Source organism: Achroia grisella, unplaced genomic scaffold (assembly GCF_030625045.1).
Source record: "Achroia grisella isolate CSIRO2021 unplaced genomic scaffold, CSIRO_AGI_Agris_v1 utg780, whole genome shotgun sequence".
Taxonomy (NCBI): Eukaryota; Metazoa; Arthropoda; class Insecta; order Lepidoptera; family Pyralidae; genus Achroia; species Achroia grisella.
Genome location: NW_026713020.1, coordinates 1,160,324 through 1,182,818, shown reverse-complemented (window position 1 = coordinate 1,182,818; position 22,495 = coordinate 1,160,324). Strand labels below are relative to the sequence as shown.

Sequence of the window (22,495 nt, the reverse complement as noted above, 5' to 3'; positions counted from 1 at the left end):
TGCTTACGGTCACTACTTTAAGACATGTTTTCATTAAAGGGTACTGGTGCTCTGTGTCTGACATCTGCATTAACCCAAAGTAAGTACCATTTTATGTTATGTGGTCAAAATACTGGACACTACCAAACCGGATACAAATATGTACTTTTGAAACTCACTTTCAGTCTAAAGAACATTGTTCCTAAGTTTAAGTTTTCATTTATCATTCCAGTTACATAACAGATATTTAATTTAATGACTAAGATGCTGATGATGCACCTAATGGTGATTGGCTACCGTCGCCTACATACATGAATACCTTGGGGTATTCATGTATATAGGCGACAGTGCATTACAGGTTCATACTCGTAGGATGTCTCCAGTACCTGTCCTGCTATATATGTCCGGTGTGCTAAATTTATATAAAAATTAATTAAAGAAATATATCAATATTCCTTTGTTATTGTTTTCATTCGATTTTTTTAAGTAGTATATAACGTAGACGAAATTTATCGTGAATTACGTAGGACCATGTTTATAATATTATAGATATAATGTATATCTTATAAATATAGGTATTATAGTGTTGTATCCTAGTTTTATAAGATATATGGGTTGATATGTTATGGTAACTTAAGTATAAATACGCTATTAAAATCAGTTCAAATACATTTTATACGACCTTACTAAATTAACAAGCTATCATGAAATGATGTTCATCACTGAAATTATTAGTATTTCTAACTTTGAAACTTAATACTATTTGTGATATAATATTACAGGAACAAAAACTTAATTTCTTTAAAAATTTTAATTGACTTGTCGATTATGTAACAATAATCCAATTTTCTTATAATAAATTAGAAAATTGGGATATTACAACACAGGAAACACTTAATATTAAGTTATAAATTTTTCAATAAGATCCTTATAATTTAATTGATGAATTTTGGGAGTGTTTTCGTAAAGACCTACATTACTTATCTGATAAATTTGAAGCAAATTTGCAGTAATCGAATTAAATTTCATACCCAGCCGTCTAACCATTGTTATAATAGTACACTCATATTCTATTTCAGAAAAAGGCCTCAACTGTGGAACGTCATACAGTTGCATTATGTTATAGTTGCATTTTTCCATATCCAATGTATTTACTACTTAAGGTGTTTCCTTAATTTAATGGTCAATTTATGTAGTGATATGGCACTTTTACTTCTAAAAATTTATTTTATAATACTACAAATGTGTGATGTTTCACAACTGGGCATTTTCTCATACTATCTGAGCTCACGACTTCGTACCAGTATACATTTTTCCTGGAGTCTGGTGGAAACAAAACAAACACGAAACTTTAAGTGAAGCTTACCATAACACATTAGTGAAAACTACACCCTAATCTGTTAAGCCGTTCCTCAGATTAGTTTATATAAACGCTTAGACCAATAGACAAATTATATAAAAATCATGGATTTTTGGAAATTTTGTTTTGGATTATACTAGGATGAAATAATGCCCAAATAATAGTTTTTCTGGTATATCTTCTACATACAGATAGCGATAAGTTACATATTCATTATCGATAATATAGATATACTATATAGTGTGGATATATATATGGATAGTTACAGTATAAGAAAATTGAATTTGAGAATCAAATACATCGTAGCATATTATAGTCAGGAAATAAATGGTTCAACGGTAAACAGTCACATAACAGGGAAATGTGGGGAAAATACGCATTTTCCCCCGGCATTTTTGCTAGGCAATGTTGGTTGATATTATTACTTATATTTGGCATTATGTGAGTATAAAATATAATAATACTTATTTGTCATATAATATAATAATAATAATTATTATTTATTGGATATATTTCTTCTCGTTCAACTCTGTACGATATTTTGATCTACTAAAATTAGCCAAATTACTTAAATACAACTACTTTAGAGCGCTAAATTGAGCTAAAACAGGAGATTTTATCATATCTGTTATTTATTGCACGTGGTTAAATGGTCTAAGGTTAACAATCCTGCTTCTACCACTGAGGTCCTGCCTTTTAGGAACTCAGTGGTCTAGCTTAGCAAACCTTATCTTACTACCTTACTTACAATGCCATCTGGTGCGATTCTAACTCAGTTCTATTTGTATTATAGAAGATGTCTCCGCTTGTTTTTATGTACAGTATGTTCCAAATAAGTACAAGGCATCTCTATTTCGATGGTGTGAAAGATGATTTGGCAAGAAAGGGATGACTGCAAACAGCGATGAATAAAAGATAAAACATAATATGCCGACCAAATGAATAGGATAAGGAAGAAGCAGATAATGATATTTTAAAACATACATTTCAATTTTCTACAAGATGTACTTAGTTTGCTACTAAATTGCGCTTAATGAATTGTCCTGTGTTATTATTATTATTAGAAGATAACCACAAAGAAGTAATATTACATTTACGGTTTTTATTTAATATACATAAATTTATGTATAAATTAATTTAATTAGTTCAAAATTAAAAAAAAAAAAAATTTGTTTCCTTTATCAATAGAGAAAATATTGCCAGGAAACAAAATGCAGGGTTACATGTATTTTTATTACTGAAACGAGTATAAATAGATATAATGAAAGTAATATAACAAATAGATTTATGACAACCTAGATAAAAATACTTATATTCATTATTTCAGTAAGTTCTTTATTGACAATCTTTGTAAAATTTTCATTATTAGAGATACAAATTATATTGTATATGTAATGTTTTTTGCAGGAAATCCTTTAAATAGTAATGTACGTAAATTATTTTTCAACTCTGCATATTTATGAATAGGTATGGTGATTCTTATTTAAATTTATAGGGTAGCTGATTCGAGCGACTTTGTAGGTTTTTTTTAATGCGACCTATATTCGTTCTCTTTATGCAATCTATCTTTACGTCAAATTTTATCAATACCCATCCAGTAGTTATGAATAAGTTGTTACCTTTTATAAAACAAATACAGAGACGAAACATTTTCATATTTAAAATATGTTACATTTGTGCTTTATATTTTATATTTTGATGATTAAGTAATTTTTTTGTGCAGTAAAATCCTAAATTGTTACAGTGGCTATTAAGGCCGATATGACGAAAGATCTAAATAGCTCCTACCGTATTTTATATGTGGTTAATAATACTCCTTTCCGTATCTTCTCCTATAATGCGAGATACTTGACTCCCTCATTTTTCAACTGAGCTCAGTTCGCTTGGAGGAAAAATACAAACGTTAATAATGTGGTCTCAGTGATGCTGGTGACCTCTGTCTGAGCAGACACTAAGGATGTGGGCTTTTATTCCATAAATGATGACACATAATAGCAATACTTTGTAAGTGATGCTTCGTTACACTTAATGCACTCTGATATTTTAGAGATTCTCAACTCTCAAAATTTTTACTCGGTATATAGTTCAATAAAAAAAAAAATTGTGTTTTGGATTGTAGTAAATTGGATATCATGCAGTTTCAAACAAAATCGAGTTCTTATTACTGATAGTCAACCGATAGAATTACCTACTTAAATATTTTTTAGTATTATCATTTTGATCGAGATTGAACCTGCCAACCATCATAAAATGAGGTAATATTCTAAATTAGATAACCAAGATGATACGTAACAATATAAGGAATTATGTTTTATGGATTCTATCACCATTTAATTAAACAAAACTTGTGAAAATCGAAAAAAGTACGAGCACATTACTTAACGGTCTTTGAACGTAAAAGTGAAGATTTTATAGTGCATTGAAATTCACAATATTGAATTAAACTTATTTTTATAGAATTAAAAAGTCATTAATTTAGACCTTGAGCCTTCAAAGCGGACTTTCTATATTTAACAATTAACTACCGACATATATAGCCGTATGTTGGTAGTATAACATCAATTTACCACATTACGTATACAGTAAGGTATTCAAAACCGGTGGCAGCCCAGTGATCAGTTGCATGTTTACTTATTGGAAATAATTTAATTTGGAAATCCAGACTTATGTGCTCGCTTACAAAGTTTTATTAAATTTGTAGAACTCCATCGTATCGGTTTGCGGTTTAATATAATTTCAAAGTTCACACATGTAACAAGAAAACCTTCGATATATTTCTTAAGTTACAAACTTGAATTAATAGGCTATTTTCAAAATAAATTAAACTCTTGAGAAAAAAGATAAAGATTAGTATTTTACAAAAACGTTGTTAATAACATAGCTGACAACTTTTTGCTATAGAGTAAAGTAATTAAAGAAAGTCTTCTTTCCTAATTAGTACTAAAAGACTAAGCAAATGATTTGGTGACGAGAACCATCCGGGAATTAATGATAAAAGTTTTTGCTGATTGCGGCTATAATTATAAGTCATTGCTGTAATTTACTTAAGCACTTTCACTATAACGAACTTTTAAGAGTTCACTGTTTTGTACTCATAAACGCCAATAAAATTAACTTAGGAAAACAAACTTTGCACATACTTTTGTATTAGTTCTTAACTATTATTAATATCTGGACATGGAATGGATTTTATTATTATTCTAAATTTACATTAAACGGAACATAAAAATAAAACAAACTAAAATTTCGTAAGTAATCTTTGCTTTTATTAACCATAAAAGAAATATACTTACGAAATTAATAATATATGCCTATGTGGTTATTTCAAAAAGTAATCATAATAAAGCTTAATAACATGGTACATGTAACATTAAAGTTACAATGATAATACAATAATACAATGACTATAACGTTATATTCTATTAAAATAAAATCAACGTAATTATTTTAATTTATATATTGAATTAGATATTTACTTCAAAAATACATGAAATCAATTTAGTATAACGGAATCTTACCTTGTATCTAGTAAAGTTAGTTACAAACGCGTAGTTTGTTCGCGCGACAATACACACCGGGCGTCTATACCACATCGCCGGCGAGCCGACACTGCTCGACGCTCTGATAAACGGTGATAGCGCGATAGCGTCCATCCATGTCACTTCCATTTTAGCAAAGGTGAGTGCAATATCCTCCGCTGAAACAAAACAACTTTTTTGACGACCCCTGTAGAGCAGTTGTATATTATTTGCTTATTTTTTTCAATCAACGTACTTAAGCTTTAAGTAAAAAAGCTCCTAGGGTCAGAGAGCTTCTTTAAATTGTTCAGGGTGTCTGGGTCTTACATTTTGAATTCTTTGTTTGGCGTTTCTTAAATATTGTAACATTATTATCCAAAAACAAGACGACAAAAAGGTTTTAACTAATTATTACATTCAATAATATTGAATCGATAGGTATTCGTATTTTATTTAACCTTAGCTGAGCGACTTTGTCCTGTACAACTTTTTCATTTGTGAACCGATTAGTATAAATGAAACATGATATTTAAAGTGAAGTTTTCCACAATACATTAATGAAATCCGCACCCAAATCGGTTAAGTCTTTTGACTGTTCAATAAATTACAAATTACTTATTACCGAAGTAGAATTTTGATAATAGCAATGTATCAATCTATTAGTCTGTTTTTCAGTTAATTATCACTATGTAACTCATCTTAATCTATGTAATACCATATATCTAATCTGTGGTATAATAAGTCACAAACGAAACGACTTTATTAAAAGTAGTCTATCTGGATTCGTACTGTTATCTACTTATTTAGTCGCCAAGATGCATATTTTGTAAGATGTAGGACATCTTAGTCGTTCGGAAGGATATCACATGAGACGACTCCTCTGATATCCTTCCGAATGACTAAGTACTAATGGGTATCACATTTTAACAATATGTCGTAGTAGATATATAAAGCAACGGTTACCACTTACTGTTCGGCAACCCGTCAGTTTGTTTGTTCCAATTATATAACTTCCAAATATAAAAAACTGGTTGAACTAAGATCAGATCGGATAAGTCACATGGCACTTTCATAAATAAGGATCCACTGAAAAGTAACTCTATTATAACTAAAGTAAAAAAACTTTGGGTTTCCATTACTTAATTATTAATGAACGTTGTTCATAAATCGGCCAAATTTTTTATCTTTTAAGTGTCAATCTAAAACTCTTTTAGCTTAACTTTAGTTTAGGAAAAATATTTTAAGTACGAAAGTTAAGGAGTATTGAAAAGATTAATACAAAGACTTTATTGTGGAAAAATAAAGTAAGAATTGCAACTTTTAGTTTGCTGTAAGTGGATATTTTACTGACTTAATTAATAACCTTAATACATTATAAAAGTTGTCTTGTATCCTAAAACCCAATTGCTCATTTGATATCGAAGCATTTATGTATGTATGATGAGACAAAAGCCAATTCCTAGGTTACTCGTATTCTATAGGCTTGCCGTTTACAGCAGTCTTTTACTGTGATTCAATATACCTTATCAGCGAAATGACTTTGTCAAAAATTCCGTTCACCACTACGCAATGTCGAAAACGGTGGTTCTGATAACCCTATTTAGGATAACAGTTGCAAATGAATCAATTCTTTTTATTATATTATATTTATACAGTAAAAAAATATACATTATACTTTAAATCATTGCAAATAGGTTATCAATGTAATCAGAATCTCGTTTACATTTAGAAGTACTGATGTAGTGGAAAATATCTCGAATAACTAGTCAAAAGAGCAATTTAGCGTCGACATTAAGTGACGCGGTGTAATCGAATCCTACACGAGTCATTTGCTGTATCGACCTAATAGAAACTGACGGATGGACCTACAGACCGACGGATGGACGACCCACGGCGTGGATAATCTATATTCATGAAAAAACTGATTTCCATTCATCCCTCGTACGTAGCAATTGTGTAGATTTTCCATTCAAATTGAAAATCTTCTTGACAAACAGATTAAGGCAAAATTAAACTGAATATGCAATTGGTGGAGTAAGGCAACATAATATATACATATACAGAGTACCCTCATGATATATCTATACATATATATCTATTCGTTTCTTAAAATAACAATAACAATGTAATATAATATCCTTTTACAATTCACACAACGCCATCTAGTCCCAATTTATGCTGAGAATGTATTATGGATTATAGACTACTGACATAGAAACATAGACACTCGCTTTTTTTTATAAAGACGTACATAATATTCAAAGAAAAATTACAAATATTTGTACCGTGCAAGAAATTGAACCCCGCGATCATCCGAGGTAAAGCGGTGTGCTAAACCACTAGACCACGAAGGTCGTCGTAAAATTTAACTACGATCATTCGTGTTTATAACATCCTGGCTATCTATTATTTAGTAAATCAAGTCTATAATAATTTTTACAGTATTGGGGTAAATGTATTAGCGGCAGACCTGATGGTAAGTAATTAACTCCACCCATAAGCAACCCCGCGTTACTATTGGAATAGTAAGTGGCTTATTGACTTTTTGAGAATGAATAAGCTCTTTTCTTGAAGGTTTCAATATCATATCGGTCTAACTGGTAAGAGTTAGATTTGAAAATATAAGTTTATATGATGTTTTTGATATCCGAAACAAAAATACAAAAGGCTTTATAGACTTTTATGTTTAGATTTGAATTACGTAGGATAATGAAATGGATAATGAAAAATATATTCTACAAACAGACCTGCGCTACTTCTTCTGCATCACACTTGATATTTATCATTATATTTCACCCAATTTACATAATATCTTTTTTAAATTATTGCCTATGTATTATTCTGACATGTGAGCTGGAATAATGTAAAGTTTAATGAAAATCTGTTCTATAGTGTTTGCGTGAAAGAGTAACACTCATCCTCACACTCCCAAACTTTCGACAAACTAAAATTTACAATAAAATTTGTATATATCATGCAAATGTTATATGTTAACATTTGTATGATGTATACATATTTATTTACGTAAATCAATTGATTAATAGGCTGTTCAACTCTCAAGGCTCAACTTACGGTGAGTGGTAACTGTCAACTATATACATAAACAGCACCACGGACCTATGGTCTGAAGTTTGTATTGGTCTGAGTATTTTCTAAGCATGTTGTATATGTACTTACAAAGGAAAAATGTATTTAAATAGTTGTTTAGTACCCGTAACGTAGATCTCCGTAGTTTGAGATGAGATCCCACTTTGTGAATTTTCCAGGGTTAAAAAAGTAAGTATCTAGTCCAAAGCCTGTATTCTGTTTGTCCGTACAGTATATAAAATAAGTACCTGAATTTTATTTGCAAGTGTATGCCCATAGTAAAGTGTCCTCTCCATGCAGTTTCGATGAAATAATTAGCTAATGAACCATCGATTTTGTACGTACAAGAGTGTCTATTGTCCATAACTTAATTTTATCCCCAATTAAGCTATACTGACATGTAAATGATAAATTTTGGCAAACATGTCACACAGGTACCTTTTAGCACATAGATCGTTGAACTATCAAATTGCTAACACTGATTGATCCAATTAATCATGCAGTTTAATGATTTTGCTAATATTCAAAACTAATCATAAAGTTTAATATGAAAATAAAATCCGTTGAATAAAACTAAATTTAGAAATACCAACTGGTACTGCAATGGTCATGAACAAAGGCATTGATTGCCTAGTGGAATTGCCCTGAGCTATATGCATCGACTTTTGTGCACATCGCTTGTATTGTTATCTATGTTTCAGTTATAAGTATACTACATATAACCGGTGGTTATGGCGACATCAATAATAATCTATTATCTCAGGACAATACACATGGCGCCATCTAGACCCAAGTTAAGCTAGCCGAAGCTTGTTGTACTAAATAACTGATACAAAAACATAGATACGTTTTTCGTAAATACATATAGGACATATTATACATAGAAAGTACCCAGAAAAATACCAACAATCATACTCATGAATATAAATGTTTGTGCCGTGCGAGGATTCGAACCCGTGATCATCGGAAGTAAAGCGGTGTGCTAAACCACTAGAGCACCGAGGCCGTCAATAATAACGAATCCAACAGATCTTGGCCAATATTATGAACATGTAAGAAAATTTCTTCGTTTATAGTCTATACTCTGTGAGCCTAAACGCTTAATCGTTATAAAATTAGGTATTCACATACTATTATATTTGGTACGGAGAAAATACAGGTTATTCTGGTTAATCGATAAATCATAAATTTGAATGTAAATAAATAAGATATTAATCAAATGAGTTCCAATAATATGATTATTATGAATAAATTATTTAGTCGCATTTCAATTAATCATAGTCATAAATGGTAATGGTAATTATTTCTTCCTTTACAGACTGTGTAACATATATTAAATGACTATGACAAATTATTTTGTACACTAATATTACAATTATGAGAATTGAAATGTAGTTTAAAAGTTTCTATACACTTAATTTTGATAAACTGAAGAATATAAAATGTCCTGCCTATATATACGAACCAAACATTACAATATATGTATATGTGTATAGATTCATTTTCGGTATCTGAAGATGCTGTTATCAAAGATATCTTCATAGGCATTATATTAATAATAACTCCAGTTCATTATTAAGAACCAATTTATTATTTGACTTACTTTTTAGAAAACTTATTACATTTAACATCTCTATATATGTAACTCTGTATAACCGAATGAAGCAATGAAACTATATAAATTTGATTTATTAAATATATTTTGTTAAATTAGTACACTAACAACACAGTTAGTATTTTTAGTTTAAGTCATATGACTTAATTAAGATGCAACAACAGTGCAACCTATCATATAAAAATATTGCTCCCGTAGATTAGGCTTAAACTTCAACAAATCATAGTTATAGTTTATGATTAGAGATGGTGTTATACGATTCAATAATTTAACTTATGTTACTTACTTTACTTTACTATTAGACTCGAAAATTATTAATTTCGAGCACGAGTTTAGTTAAGTCTATTTGTTTATAAAATAGTACTTCCAAATATTCGCCATTTAAAAGGAAAATTGGGATCTTGAGATTGATCTAATAAAATAAAGGAAACTAAATGTTTGTTATGTTCAAAAGAAAATTGTCCAATTACATTCATCGCTCTCTCAAGAATAGGTTCCTACCATTATTTGCGTAACTGAACATTGTAAAGCTTAGTTAACAAGCAAGTTTTAAAAAAGATTTTCCCAATTCGCCTTATTTTTTACCGATACGTATTCATGAATACAAATCTATGTATTATGTAAAGATCGAACCTGCATCTACCGAAAGGTGAGGCAACATGATAAACCAATTACGATACTTTAAACTAGTCAATACCCACTGTTCCTTGAGTTTATTTTTGTTCACTTTCTTCATTTAAATGGTGGATAGATAAAACGCTAATTAATACTTATCAAAATGTATATAAATTTCGTTCGAAAAGTATGGATTTTTAAAGTGAACATTACTTATTAACTACACAAATAACATAAATAAGTACTTTCTTTTTTATGAGGTAATAAAGTGCTAATAAATTTAATCCAGTGCCGTTGATATAAAGTAATTACAATGTAACTACCTACTGAATACATCAGAATATACCTAACAGTTTATTTTTTATTTTAATAGTAATCATCTTAAGATCGAAAAAGAATAATTTGAATCTTAGACAGTGATAGATAGATAGATAGATAGATATATCGTTTATTTGTTTGTTACTAATTACACACAATATGTTCATAAGAATAGACAATACTTAATACAACATAAGATTTATAAAATTGTGTTATTATGTGTGATCTGTAGCAATACAAAAAGGTCGAAGCTCAGCGTGGAACATTATTCAAGAACAAAACACTGATTTTCAGCTTTAACCCATTTGAGGGTACGTGAAAATAATAATTAAAATAAATATAAAATGATAATATACTTGTTATTATTAAAATATATATTATAGTTATTAAAATATATATATGATGATAATATACTTGTTATTTTGAAAATAAAAATAAATAGATTGTAATTAAAATTGTACTATTATATATGTATTATATGTATATTTGTATCTACTACGCATTTTATAACAACATTGTGTAAAATTAATGGTACATATATCTTACTAATATCACAGATAACATAATATTACTTACTAATATTATTTACGCGGAAATTTGTGAGTGTGGTGGCAGGATGAATGGATATTTGTTACTCTTTCACGCAAAAACTACTGAATGGATTTTAATGATACATTGCAATAATACACCAGAATGACACACACAATAAATTTCGCCCTGGTGAAACTGTGGGCAACTGGGTATAGCTAGTTATAATATAATTACTTCTGAATAAATTTAATTACACAAGATTAACTAAAAGCGTATGCCGATTTAAAGGTAGATACTAAGTAAATTCAAAATTATGTTGCGTTATATATTTTCAATGTCTTAATATATTTTGACGTAGCTTATTTTTTTTATCTGTTTAATATATTTTATTTACCTATATGACAGCAAGATGCTAATGGAGCATAAAATGATGACGATTAAATTAAGTTACCTCACCTTTCGTTATCGATTTCTTAGGATCGAGTAGATGCCGACCTGTTAGGAATTATGTCATTAACATATATTATTTTTAATTAATCATAAAACATAAACTGCTACTATCACATTCGTCAAACCAAGAGAAAGTAAAACATAAAGTTATGAAGTCACTTTTCTAGTGTGGCTATAGTAGGCTAACATCTACTATAAAATACAGAATCTAATATAATATTAGTATGATGATAGTATAATAAAATATAATTAAAATAAGCTCGCTTTGTGATGAATTGTTATTAATCAAACAAATGACAGAGCTGACGGGATAGCAATGTACTCGTAGCTGTGCAACTTCCTTTAGTTACATCGTAGTACAAATAATTAATAAAAAGTAATTAATTTACCGTTTCTTATTATCTTGATGTATGATATTTTAAACGTCTATTGAAAGTACTGAAGAGAAATATATTATAATTCCACTGGTCCATTAGCATTCTAGCATCGCATTTCAACCTCACGTTCATACTAGCATAGTCATAACGTATTTATGGATGAATATATTCTCATTATAATGTACACAGAAATAGCATTTTGTGCTATGTATATAAATATAACGTATTTTTTTATCATTAATTCTACAGCAGTTTTTTATTATGATCTCTTTTTTATATTGGGGTTTTAGGCTATTGCTAGATGCTTGGACCTGTTGTACTGCGACCTATATAGATATTACTATATATGTCGCTTACCCTTTTTCAGAGTTCGCTACCTAAAGCCATCAGAGACAAGAATTATATATGAGATGATTCCTTACAATACTGTTATCCGTGAAATGTTAAAATCAAGTAGAGTTTATCAAGACTCTTATTTATAGACTATAATTATGAATATTTTTTATATCTTACGGTCTACTTGTTCTGCTAATACGAGATGACCACTCCATAAAGTTTATTCTCCGTTGCTTTCTTCTAATTTATCAAGTTATATTATTATATCGTCATGTCTGAAACCCAGTAACTCTATTCGGTAAGCATTTAATTTTATAAATATGCTCATCTCGTAATATTATAATTATTCAGCATACAGAGCGATATAAATTACAATGATCCGTGTTATTGAATCACATTATGCGTGACAGTATAATCCGGAACAATATTAAATTACAATGATGACATCTATGAAGTAGTTGTTAAACAACTATTCTGCAATGAATGTTTATTCAAAATATTTACCTGTGTGGTCATTTCCAATAACTGAGACTACATGATTTATGCAATTATATAGTACATTTTGTGTAATTTGTAAAACGAAATAATATGTAAATATAAAGTGAGAGCGAGAAAGAGAATGGAATTTGTTTAGAAGAAAAAGAAAAATCCGTAACCACTGCGAAAACACATTTGACAAAAAAATCCACTGTTGAAAGATAGGTACATTATTCTATACTATCATAGTCTATACGTATATACAAAACCCAAAAAGTAACATTAGATTATTTCCAGTCACTACATTTGAAGTTTTTATTCGTTCCCATCGATTTTTATTCGATAGCTGTTGAAGTCAATATCAATATAGAATAATTTACAATTTAGGTTTTATATTATTATGCACTTTGGTTGTCAGTCGATTTGTTGGGTGCAAAATATTCAATATTTTATTATAATTCGTATACGTCTCGACATATCGCCCATAACATGTTTGATGATCCTTTCATTTTCAATTTTCTTGAATAATTCAACAGTCGGGGTTCGATTTTATAGTGAAAATGAGTTGTCTTGTTAGGACGAGTTGGACAGGCGAGTACGACATCTTTACAATATATAACTGCTCTCATCAATTTTACAATATATTATAGTTGATAAAAGTCGCTGTCAGCAAATCAAAATGAATATTTTTCTCTTGCAATAGAAATGGTTTATTGTGTTTGTCTCATTTGAATTTTGTCCATTTGCAGTTCGGATTAACTAATAATATTTTGTATGTCGAAAAAAATTTACATATTAATTTTTTAATAAATATTGTTGTACATGATGCTATTTCCTTATACAATATAATGAACAAAAAAATGACAACAACAACAATGTGTTGCAAGACCCAATTGCTGTGTTCAAATAGTGATTTGAATTTACCTTATCATTACTTCAAATTGCTTATAATAAATACCTTTAAAAAATTACCTACTAAACTTTTACTTCACTTTTATTCACAACTTTGTTGTTAATAACAATTATTAAGTATTTGCTGAACTGTCCTTAATAATTAATTCCACTTAACTATATTAATTTATTAAATGACATAAACATATAGACATAAAGTCCATCAAACGTTAATTTATTTTTATATTTAATAAAAACCTATTTTGATTATTATTCTTCTTGATTTACTTTCTTATTTATTATTCACTCTAAATTCCTCAGAATGAAAATTTGAATTTATAATTGCGTATATTTTAGAATTACCATAAAATTGCGTATACAATATAACGTGGAATCTTTATTTATTGTATTCAAATATCTAGACTTATAAATATTAAGTATGTACATATACATATTTGTATTTTATTTTCGTAGGAACACGTAGTTGATATTTAGTACGAGCATTGTACTTTTATACATATATTATTTCTGAGAGAGAAAAAAATATTTTCCTTGTGTAGGATTAAGTGTTTATCAGCTCGGTGCCAATATCCGTTTCTGTAGGCGATGATTATAATTTTCTAACAATTCGAAAAAAAGATTCGAGGTTTTATAGAGGTTACATTTGATTAGGATTATTTAGGGACTAATGATAATAGTAATAAATAAATAATATAATGTGAAGTAGTAACAAAATTCGATAGTTTTATGTCTTAACTCTCATTGTCAACATGAGTCTAGTACACATACTGACAAATTTCATAAATGTTGTGATAGATTTTAGAGCTGCTCTCGAGTGGTAATAAAGTATACATGTTTGATATAAACATCAATCTTACTATCTACTCCAGACAGAGATGATACAGTTGGTCTGAATACGATAACATATAAAATCATACAACAGTCTATCTATAAAAGATATATATAGAGTTTTAGTTTTCTTGTAAACTTTAATTGCAAAGATTAGTCTTTGCAATTAAAGTTTTAATAAGACTATAAGTACGTGTTAAAATTGTTAATTTAACAATTAATGTATAAAATATATTTAAACCGCTAAATTATACAGTCTTCATCACATTTCAGTGAATCGAATCATTTGGATTGTATATTATGCAGACAAAAATTGAATGAAAGTCAACATTTGATTATCATTACTTATTAAGAATTTTTTATATATTATGTATTAAAATCATTCTAATATAAATACAAAATTTTTCAGCTTTTTAGGAAATCCTCCTATTCGGAAATTCTACAGGACTACGAGAGATAACAGATAATTGTTTAATAAAATTAGCAATGCATTCACAACATAGCTTTTCACATTTCACAACCAGCGTAAAGAGGGAATAGTCTATGCTTATAATAGTTTATAACAACTTTGACAGAATTAAACTTTGGTAGATTATAAAAAAAATTGTTATGACTATTCAAAAGTGCTTAAATTAAGTTTATTTGAATAAATGATTTTCTATTCTATTATTATTTCAATATTTGGCAGAATGAATAGGCACAGTGTTATGCAGTCGAAGCTTTAACAATCTGTTTGAGAAAATTACCAAGAAAATTTTATCAAAACTGTGTACAAAAAGGCACTAAACTATACACTTATCTCATAAAACGGGTTACATGTTACAACATTGTAATTCTAAAATTATTTCTGGAGCATGACATAGTCAGTATTGCCAACAATGTCTGGGCGAGTCCACTACAACACAAAAAAAAAACATATCATCACGTTCCAGATGTATGTTAATGAAACTACTATAAAAGTCACAAATTTAGAAGTTAAGGAACTGAAATATAATACCCATTCTAAAGATCATTTTTTATAAAATAATAATAAAAATAGTATAATTTAAAGATAGCTTTCCTATTAAGACTGTTGTATGTAATATAATATAAGTTATTTTAGGAGTTTCAAATTTAATTGTTTATTAAAAAAATATATACTTTGCAGATAACAGAAAATGTATAAAAATAAGTTTACCTATACATGCCCACTAGAAATTCACTACGCATTACAAACAATTTTGCGCATCAAATCAGGGGTTCAATTCACTAGATTTAGTGGTGAAACTACTGCTGTGGCAACACAGCACATAGTGAAACTAGCTCTGAAGAGGTCTCAGCAGTGTCTAGACGTGGCGACAATATCCACATCACCACCTACATGTATGCAACCCTGTTGATGGAGAGATGTGCTTCTATATGTTATAAATTTAAATATGCTACACGAGGTATAATATAAGACAAAACTAATTTATTATTTTTGTCATATTATATTTCATTTGCTTCTGCTTCGTACTTTGTTTTAGCCCTTTTCTCTTAAAACGTCAGCGTTATTTTACTAATTTAAGGAGAAGGTTTTCAATTTGACAGTATTTTTATTATTTATTTTATGTGTGCGATTATTAATTGAAACTCGGTGGTTCTGATTTGGCCGCATGTAAATTTTATTAAGATCTGACTAGTTCATTTTGAGTTATCCTTAATAATTCGATTGAAGATGGTTTGATTTTCTGAATCTGGCCTTATATATTTGTGATAGATAGTGATATCACAAATCTCTACCTCAATATCTGAAATAATCCTATTCAGATCTTAGTAACATACTCTGTAATTTACTTTTATATAAATCACATTATGAATAACTGTTTAAATTATAATATTTAAAAAAAAAAACAAGTAAACAAAAAAACATCTATTCGTCTAGTTGGGTAAGAAAAACGAAATATGTCGTATTTAGTTCTTATTGGTGCCAATGTATGCTGCAATTTAGTATAATGCTGAAACCTTTGTTTCCATGGATTCCAGTGCACACCGATGTTCCAGCTGAATTTCAAGCTGGAACATCGGTGTTCTAGTGTTTAATTCGTTCAACTTGAGTATGCATCGATGAATATGAATTGAGTATGCAACGAAATTATTACAGTTCTATTTGTTTACTTACTCCGATATGGGTTAATTACTAATGATCAGAAGAGAAACGTAGATGTTTATGCAGTGGTCAGTTTATATGAGGCAACTAAATTTAATATTGAACATCAAAGCTTTATAAAATATTTTCAAGAACTGTCTGTTTATTTTTTAATAAATTATTTCCATGGATCGAGTGCTTAGAATTTAATTAAATTGTTGCATTTAGTACATCCGATATTTCAACATTTATCATGGACTATCCTAAAATATCACTACCTGCTATTTGACATTCGTGTGACAGTATAAAAATAAAACATTACATAAAAGTTTAGAATTAAAATATTATAATGAAGAGAACATTTATACAAAGGTGTATAAAATAGATAGACGGACTGTGTGTAAGATGGTATAACAATAAAAGAAATAACTAGATAACAAAACGAATAACATATTAAGTCAAACCTAAATGACATGAGATAAGCACAAGGAAATTAAGAATTCATATCAAAAGCAAAGAATTGAAATCAAAGAAGAATATAACTACAGCATGTTATATATTTAAATACTAATTATTGCTGAAACATTTGTATGAGTGTATGAATGCTACACATTCTTTTCATCCATAGAAATTTTCTAATTTGAGTAGTCAGTAGCAAGTGTATTGAGAGTATATATGTATGAGATAAAATAAACAAAGACATTAATATTTACTGTGGGGATAACATAAATCATCACATGAACATATAAATTTATTTGTAGCTAAACAATTACGATATCTTTATGCAAATGCAAGTTTATGTAATTTTAATCGAAATCAAATTTATTGGTGGTTGTTTTGATGTTTGGTTTGAGTTTATAAAATTGCGGGTCAACGACATCATTTTCAGAGCAATTTATTTATATCTGTCGTATATTGCTTTGAAAGATCCGATATAAATGGATAATCTCATTCTATTGATATTTCTGAGTAGGTACACGAATTTGACTTTATGACTTAAGTGAAAATCACGACTTGGAATATAGGCAATGTTGTGAGTTCCCAAAAATATTTAGCGATTTGTAGTTTAACTGTAGTTGTAATATAAACCGCAATCACATTGCACTCTCACTATTCCAGTTAAAAACAAAAAATAGATAGGTAACAGATTTTTTCAACATTTGTCTAATTATGTATGATATGGTTATGTAATAGATAAATAAAATATCTAAGATTTAATGACTTACACTAGGAATCATAAAATCTGTTGCTAAAATTTTGATTATATTGATATCGCTTTAGAAATACTTCAGTGCAGTTTTTGCGGTGAGTGTTGAAGTATTCAAGTAGAATTATGATTTATTTTTATTATTTTAATCAATCATAATAAACTTAGCGACAAAATAAATATACAAATATAAATATAAACCATGTAATTTAATATACAAGAGCTGGCATTCTAGGAATACAATAGAAATACGTGCCAAGTACAGAACGTATGACAAATAATAAGTTTAATTGAACGCTGTATATGGAGCAAAGAGAGAATGGCAGTGAGCACCCGACCTGGTGGACATATTAAAACCACTTGCCGTCAGTATTGCAATTCGTAACCGAACACATTGGATCCACCTTCAGCAATCTGAGGTATTAATAGTACATTTTGTTAACAAGGATTGCTTGTTGGTTATTTGTTCACCATACGAACATTTCGCTCCGAATATCTCCTCATAATGTCTTGGTCTCCTTACCAGGAGTGATTGCCCCACCACATTAATATCAGATATACAACAATAATAAGTATAATAATAATTAATTTGTATGTAAATAATAATTATTATGTAAGTATATAATTTTTATACATTTATTACTACATGTCTAACAATTCAATAACATTAAATATTTTCTTTATTCATCAATGTCAAAAACTTTGTTATATTTTCCACAACTCATGATTTGTAACTTACGCTGCAATATTATATAGAAACTAGATGTAAATCGGCACTTTGTCTTCTTTTTTTATAAACCTATGTGACGAACTTAGGCTCATCTCAAAAAAGCAGTTTATGTTTTGCACACTTTGGTTTTACGTTATTTGTATGAACAATGATATTGTAAATGTAATTATAAGTGTAACAATTCACATTATCATGTGACAGTCGCGATACCAACCATGCGTTGTCATTCCAGAGCACTAAGATATCATGACTCTTACATTGTATCCTCTAACTATTTAGTTTTAAGTTAGGAGTACGACACGACTAGTAATAGATTAGAGATTAATAGGAAATATTAGTACTACGCACATACATAAAATTGTATAACGATATTCATTTATCGTCTGGCTAATAATGTAATATTATTATTTTTAATATAACATAAAAAGTTATGAGATTGTCATTCGTGAAGGCAGTAAGTACATGTTTTGGGATTTGTGCAGAAATAGTACAATTACGGTCTACATATGAGTACCTTGATCGCTGTAGCGTCCTGGCCAGTACCGATTACTAGGAATGAATAGCATCACATCACATTGACTGAACTAAATTATAAGTATAATCGTGTAATACACTGTTTTCAGAGCTTATATAATACTAGAAACGTGAAAAAAATATCTATTAATGAAAAATATCTATTATTATTCAATAAAAATAAATTTTCTATAATAGACAATTTTGTCTAAAACAACAAAAGGATGTAAATAGTATCTATTCATTTACCTTTAAATTATATAAAAACAACAGCGTCTTAGCTTCCATCGATAGCAGTTGATTGAATTTAATGTTCCCACGCAAGAAAAGACTGAACTGACCTTTTAAACTAATGTGCTAGTATTTACTTGCAGTTATTTACTTTCACAATATCCATTACGTAGTTTTAAATTTTCTGTAAGAAAATCCACTGAGCATCTCAACGTAGTTAGGATAATCAAAATCAATATACATTACGTTATATCGATATTTATTGGGATAACAAATTACATTAATACAAAAAGACAATGGTAGACTTGCTACTTGCCCTATTAGAGTTTAATAGATCTATCTCTTAAGTCAGTATATCAAATATTGTCTAACGATTCGAAAAATTTTTATCTGCATCTTACGTCATCTAGGATATTATAAATCGTGAAAGTATGAATATCAACATTAGAATATTAGTTTTACAGTTAGTTTAGAGTATTAATACGCGAAGAGTAATCATTGTACCTTTTTTATGAATTATGTGAACAGAGTATAAAATTGCCACAGAAAAAATTATAAGAAGTAGCGTTAGGCTATTATTTATAATTATCCTCAAAAGTACATTACATCAATAATGCAATAACATACTGCGTGTAAAGATACGGACAACGGCTACTTTCACATAAACATAATAGGTATAAAAAATAAACTAAAACATTAATGAAAATTTATTCCTCTCATATAGTCGTGCTGTCAACAGATTTATGTTTGCATAAACAGAAAATTCATTAATTTTTGCAAGAGCCACTTTATAGTGTAAACATAATTTACTTGACGCGCCCTCATTGATATTGTAATAATAACATTTATTATCATTTCCATTACCAAAAAATCTCCATCAATCAAGAATCCTTACTAACATCATAAAATACGAAAGTGAGTTTGTTTATTACCATTTGATGCCTTAATGACTAAAGTTGGCATATACGGCGTATTTTGACAAATATTGCATTAGGATTGAATTTACACTACGTTACTTGGACAGGGTCATCATACTTTCTTCTGTGACAGTTGTTCAAATAAACGGTCTACACTAAACTATTTCTACTCGAGAATAATGTATTTTTCATATATATCATAGATATATGTATATGAAAAATACACTATACAATAAGAGCTCAAAGTGAGTTTTGAACAACATTTACTGAGTTGCAACTGAAAAAATTGTACAGGTACTATAACATACAATTTATAATTTAAATATAATATAATGTACGCTTTAACTATAATAAAGTAGAAAATTACAATACAACGTGTAGACACTGAAAGAGCAAAAATGGAAAGATTTGTACACATTTATATTCGTAACCCAAACATTTAATTCTATTAAAACTATAAAAATATTATTTGTATTATACACAAATAATATTTTCTACATTACAGCAGTGGTTTTGAAACACTACTGAATAATGGATGCAGTGAGCCATATACAAAGGTTACTCAATCATGCTCGTAAAAATTTTATTAGGTTTTACAGATAGGTCCATTGTGAATTCCTGTACTTCACTGTACTGTAATTTTCAAATAATGTATATAACAAATATCATATACCACATATTGGATGGAACAAAAGAAAAGTTAGGTATAATTGTATTAGACAGAGAGAGATAATGAAATTTAAGTATTTTTTTAAAATACGACGACAATCAGATTGTGCTGATGAATAACAAGGAGTTCTGGTGACGATTATCTTTGACAGTGAAAAAAATGGTGTAATAAGTATAGTATAACAAGAGATATTTTATTATTTGATACATATTGATATCTATGAATATACTGAATATACTGTCTTAATAAGACAGTATTGATTTGTGCTAGTACATAAAACATAATAGTGGTAGATTATACAACAAATCAACGTATATTTAAGTATGTCAGTATGTTAACTCATAAGATATTCCGTTGTTGCGATCACTCCGCCGTTTGAATGCATATTGAAAATCCACTTGCGGTGTTGTCACATAACAATTTGACTTTACCGCCCAAATTTTTGTAAAAAACCAATATTACGAATGTTTTAATAGCCTTTTACTATATTTTGGTAATTTGTTTAAGTACAAGGCGTGTTTTTATTCTACTTCGATGAGTTAGAAAATAACCGTAACTAATATTTTTTGTCCCGCATACTTGTTCCTTAAAATTACTCCCGATTATCACAATACACCCCAAATTTGGGAACAAAATCCCTAATCTAGTATCACTATCTATTGTGACTTTTCCTCTAGAAACACATAATACGCTATCACCATTCTCGCGAACATCATGCGTGTGAAGCACGTCCAGTGACTCAACATTGGGCAGCAAGTCACGTGCATACTAATATTTTGCGTTTAAAACATAATGTTGCAAATAAACAATTGATAAACCAAATATATATGTCAATATCTCTATAATATAAATAATGTATATATCATTATTAGAAGTTATGTATTTTCTCATGTATTCAAGTTTTTTTATTGAAAAGCTATATTTTATATCCAAGTAATATTCAGAGTACATAAAAACCTCGTTTATTATTCCAAATTATTAAGTAAAAGAAGGAAGCACAATATGGCATGGCATTAATATTTATTTGATGCTATACTATTACGTAAATACCGATCTTATTGGATAAAACTTTGCCAACTTATTGCTCGCACTTGCGCTAGTTTATTGGAATAATATATTTAAAAGTACGTTTCGTTAATTCTTAAATATTTTCTTTACTTTAAACATAATTAAAAATAGAATTAATCGATCGATATTCAAACTGCCAATCAGATTAATTCATTTATCTAATTATTATCATTAATATTGAAACTCTACAATCTCTTTAATTCTACCTACCTAATATTTCATAAAGTTATTGTCATCATAATAAATAGTAATATTGTAAATTTGTATATGTAGGCATAACACGATTTCATGATTTTATAACTATTAATAGAGGAATACCACTCATGAAATGAACCATTAACTTATTTTTATTTCAAAAACGTTTAGACAACAGACAGTGTCATAACAGATGAAGTGTTTTGCTTCTATACTCGTACATTCGCTTCCAAAACTAATTAATAACACACTAAAACCCGATGCATTGGAGCCTTATTTTTCAGGAAGTCAACTACACAACCCGATATCACTACGACATTTGTGACAGTTATTGTTTTAATTATTTTATTAAAAAAATATTACTACAGTTCACGTTCATGTGGTATTACTCAACATCTTTTATAGTCATTGAGATAATTTCCTATACGATTTGAAAGAGCTCATCAAAGAGTTA

General features: G+C 28.8%; 2 protein-coding genes across 2 annotated transcripts in view; both read right to left on the bottom strand.

The window, feature by feature from the left end:
• The window catches only part of LOC131851076 (monocarboxylate transporter 10-like), a 128,572-nt gene extending 123,632 nt beyond the window's left edge, over positions 1-4,940 (bottom strand). Inside the window, exon 1 of the mRNA XM_059201503.1 lies at positions 4,858-4,940. The gene's annotated coding sequence lies outside the window, so the exon portion shown is untranslated. The remainder of the gene's footprint in view (positions 1-4,857) is intronic.
• A 21-nt stretch (positions 4,941-4,961) lies between these two features.
• LOC131851073 (glutamate receptor ionotropic, kainate 3-like) overlaps positions 4,962-22,495 on the bottom strand; it is a 49,894-nt gene continuing 32,360 nt past the window's right edge. The window contains exon 15 of the mRNA XM_059201500.1: positions 4,962-5,036. Coding sequence (XP_059057483.1) covers positions 4,998-5,036 — 39 coding nt within the window. The 3' untranslated portion in view covers positions 4,962-4,997. The remainder of the gene's footprint in view (positions 5,037-22,495) is intronic.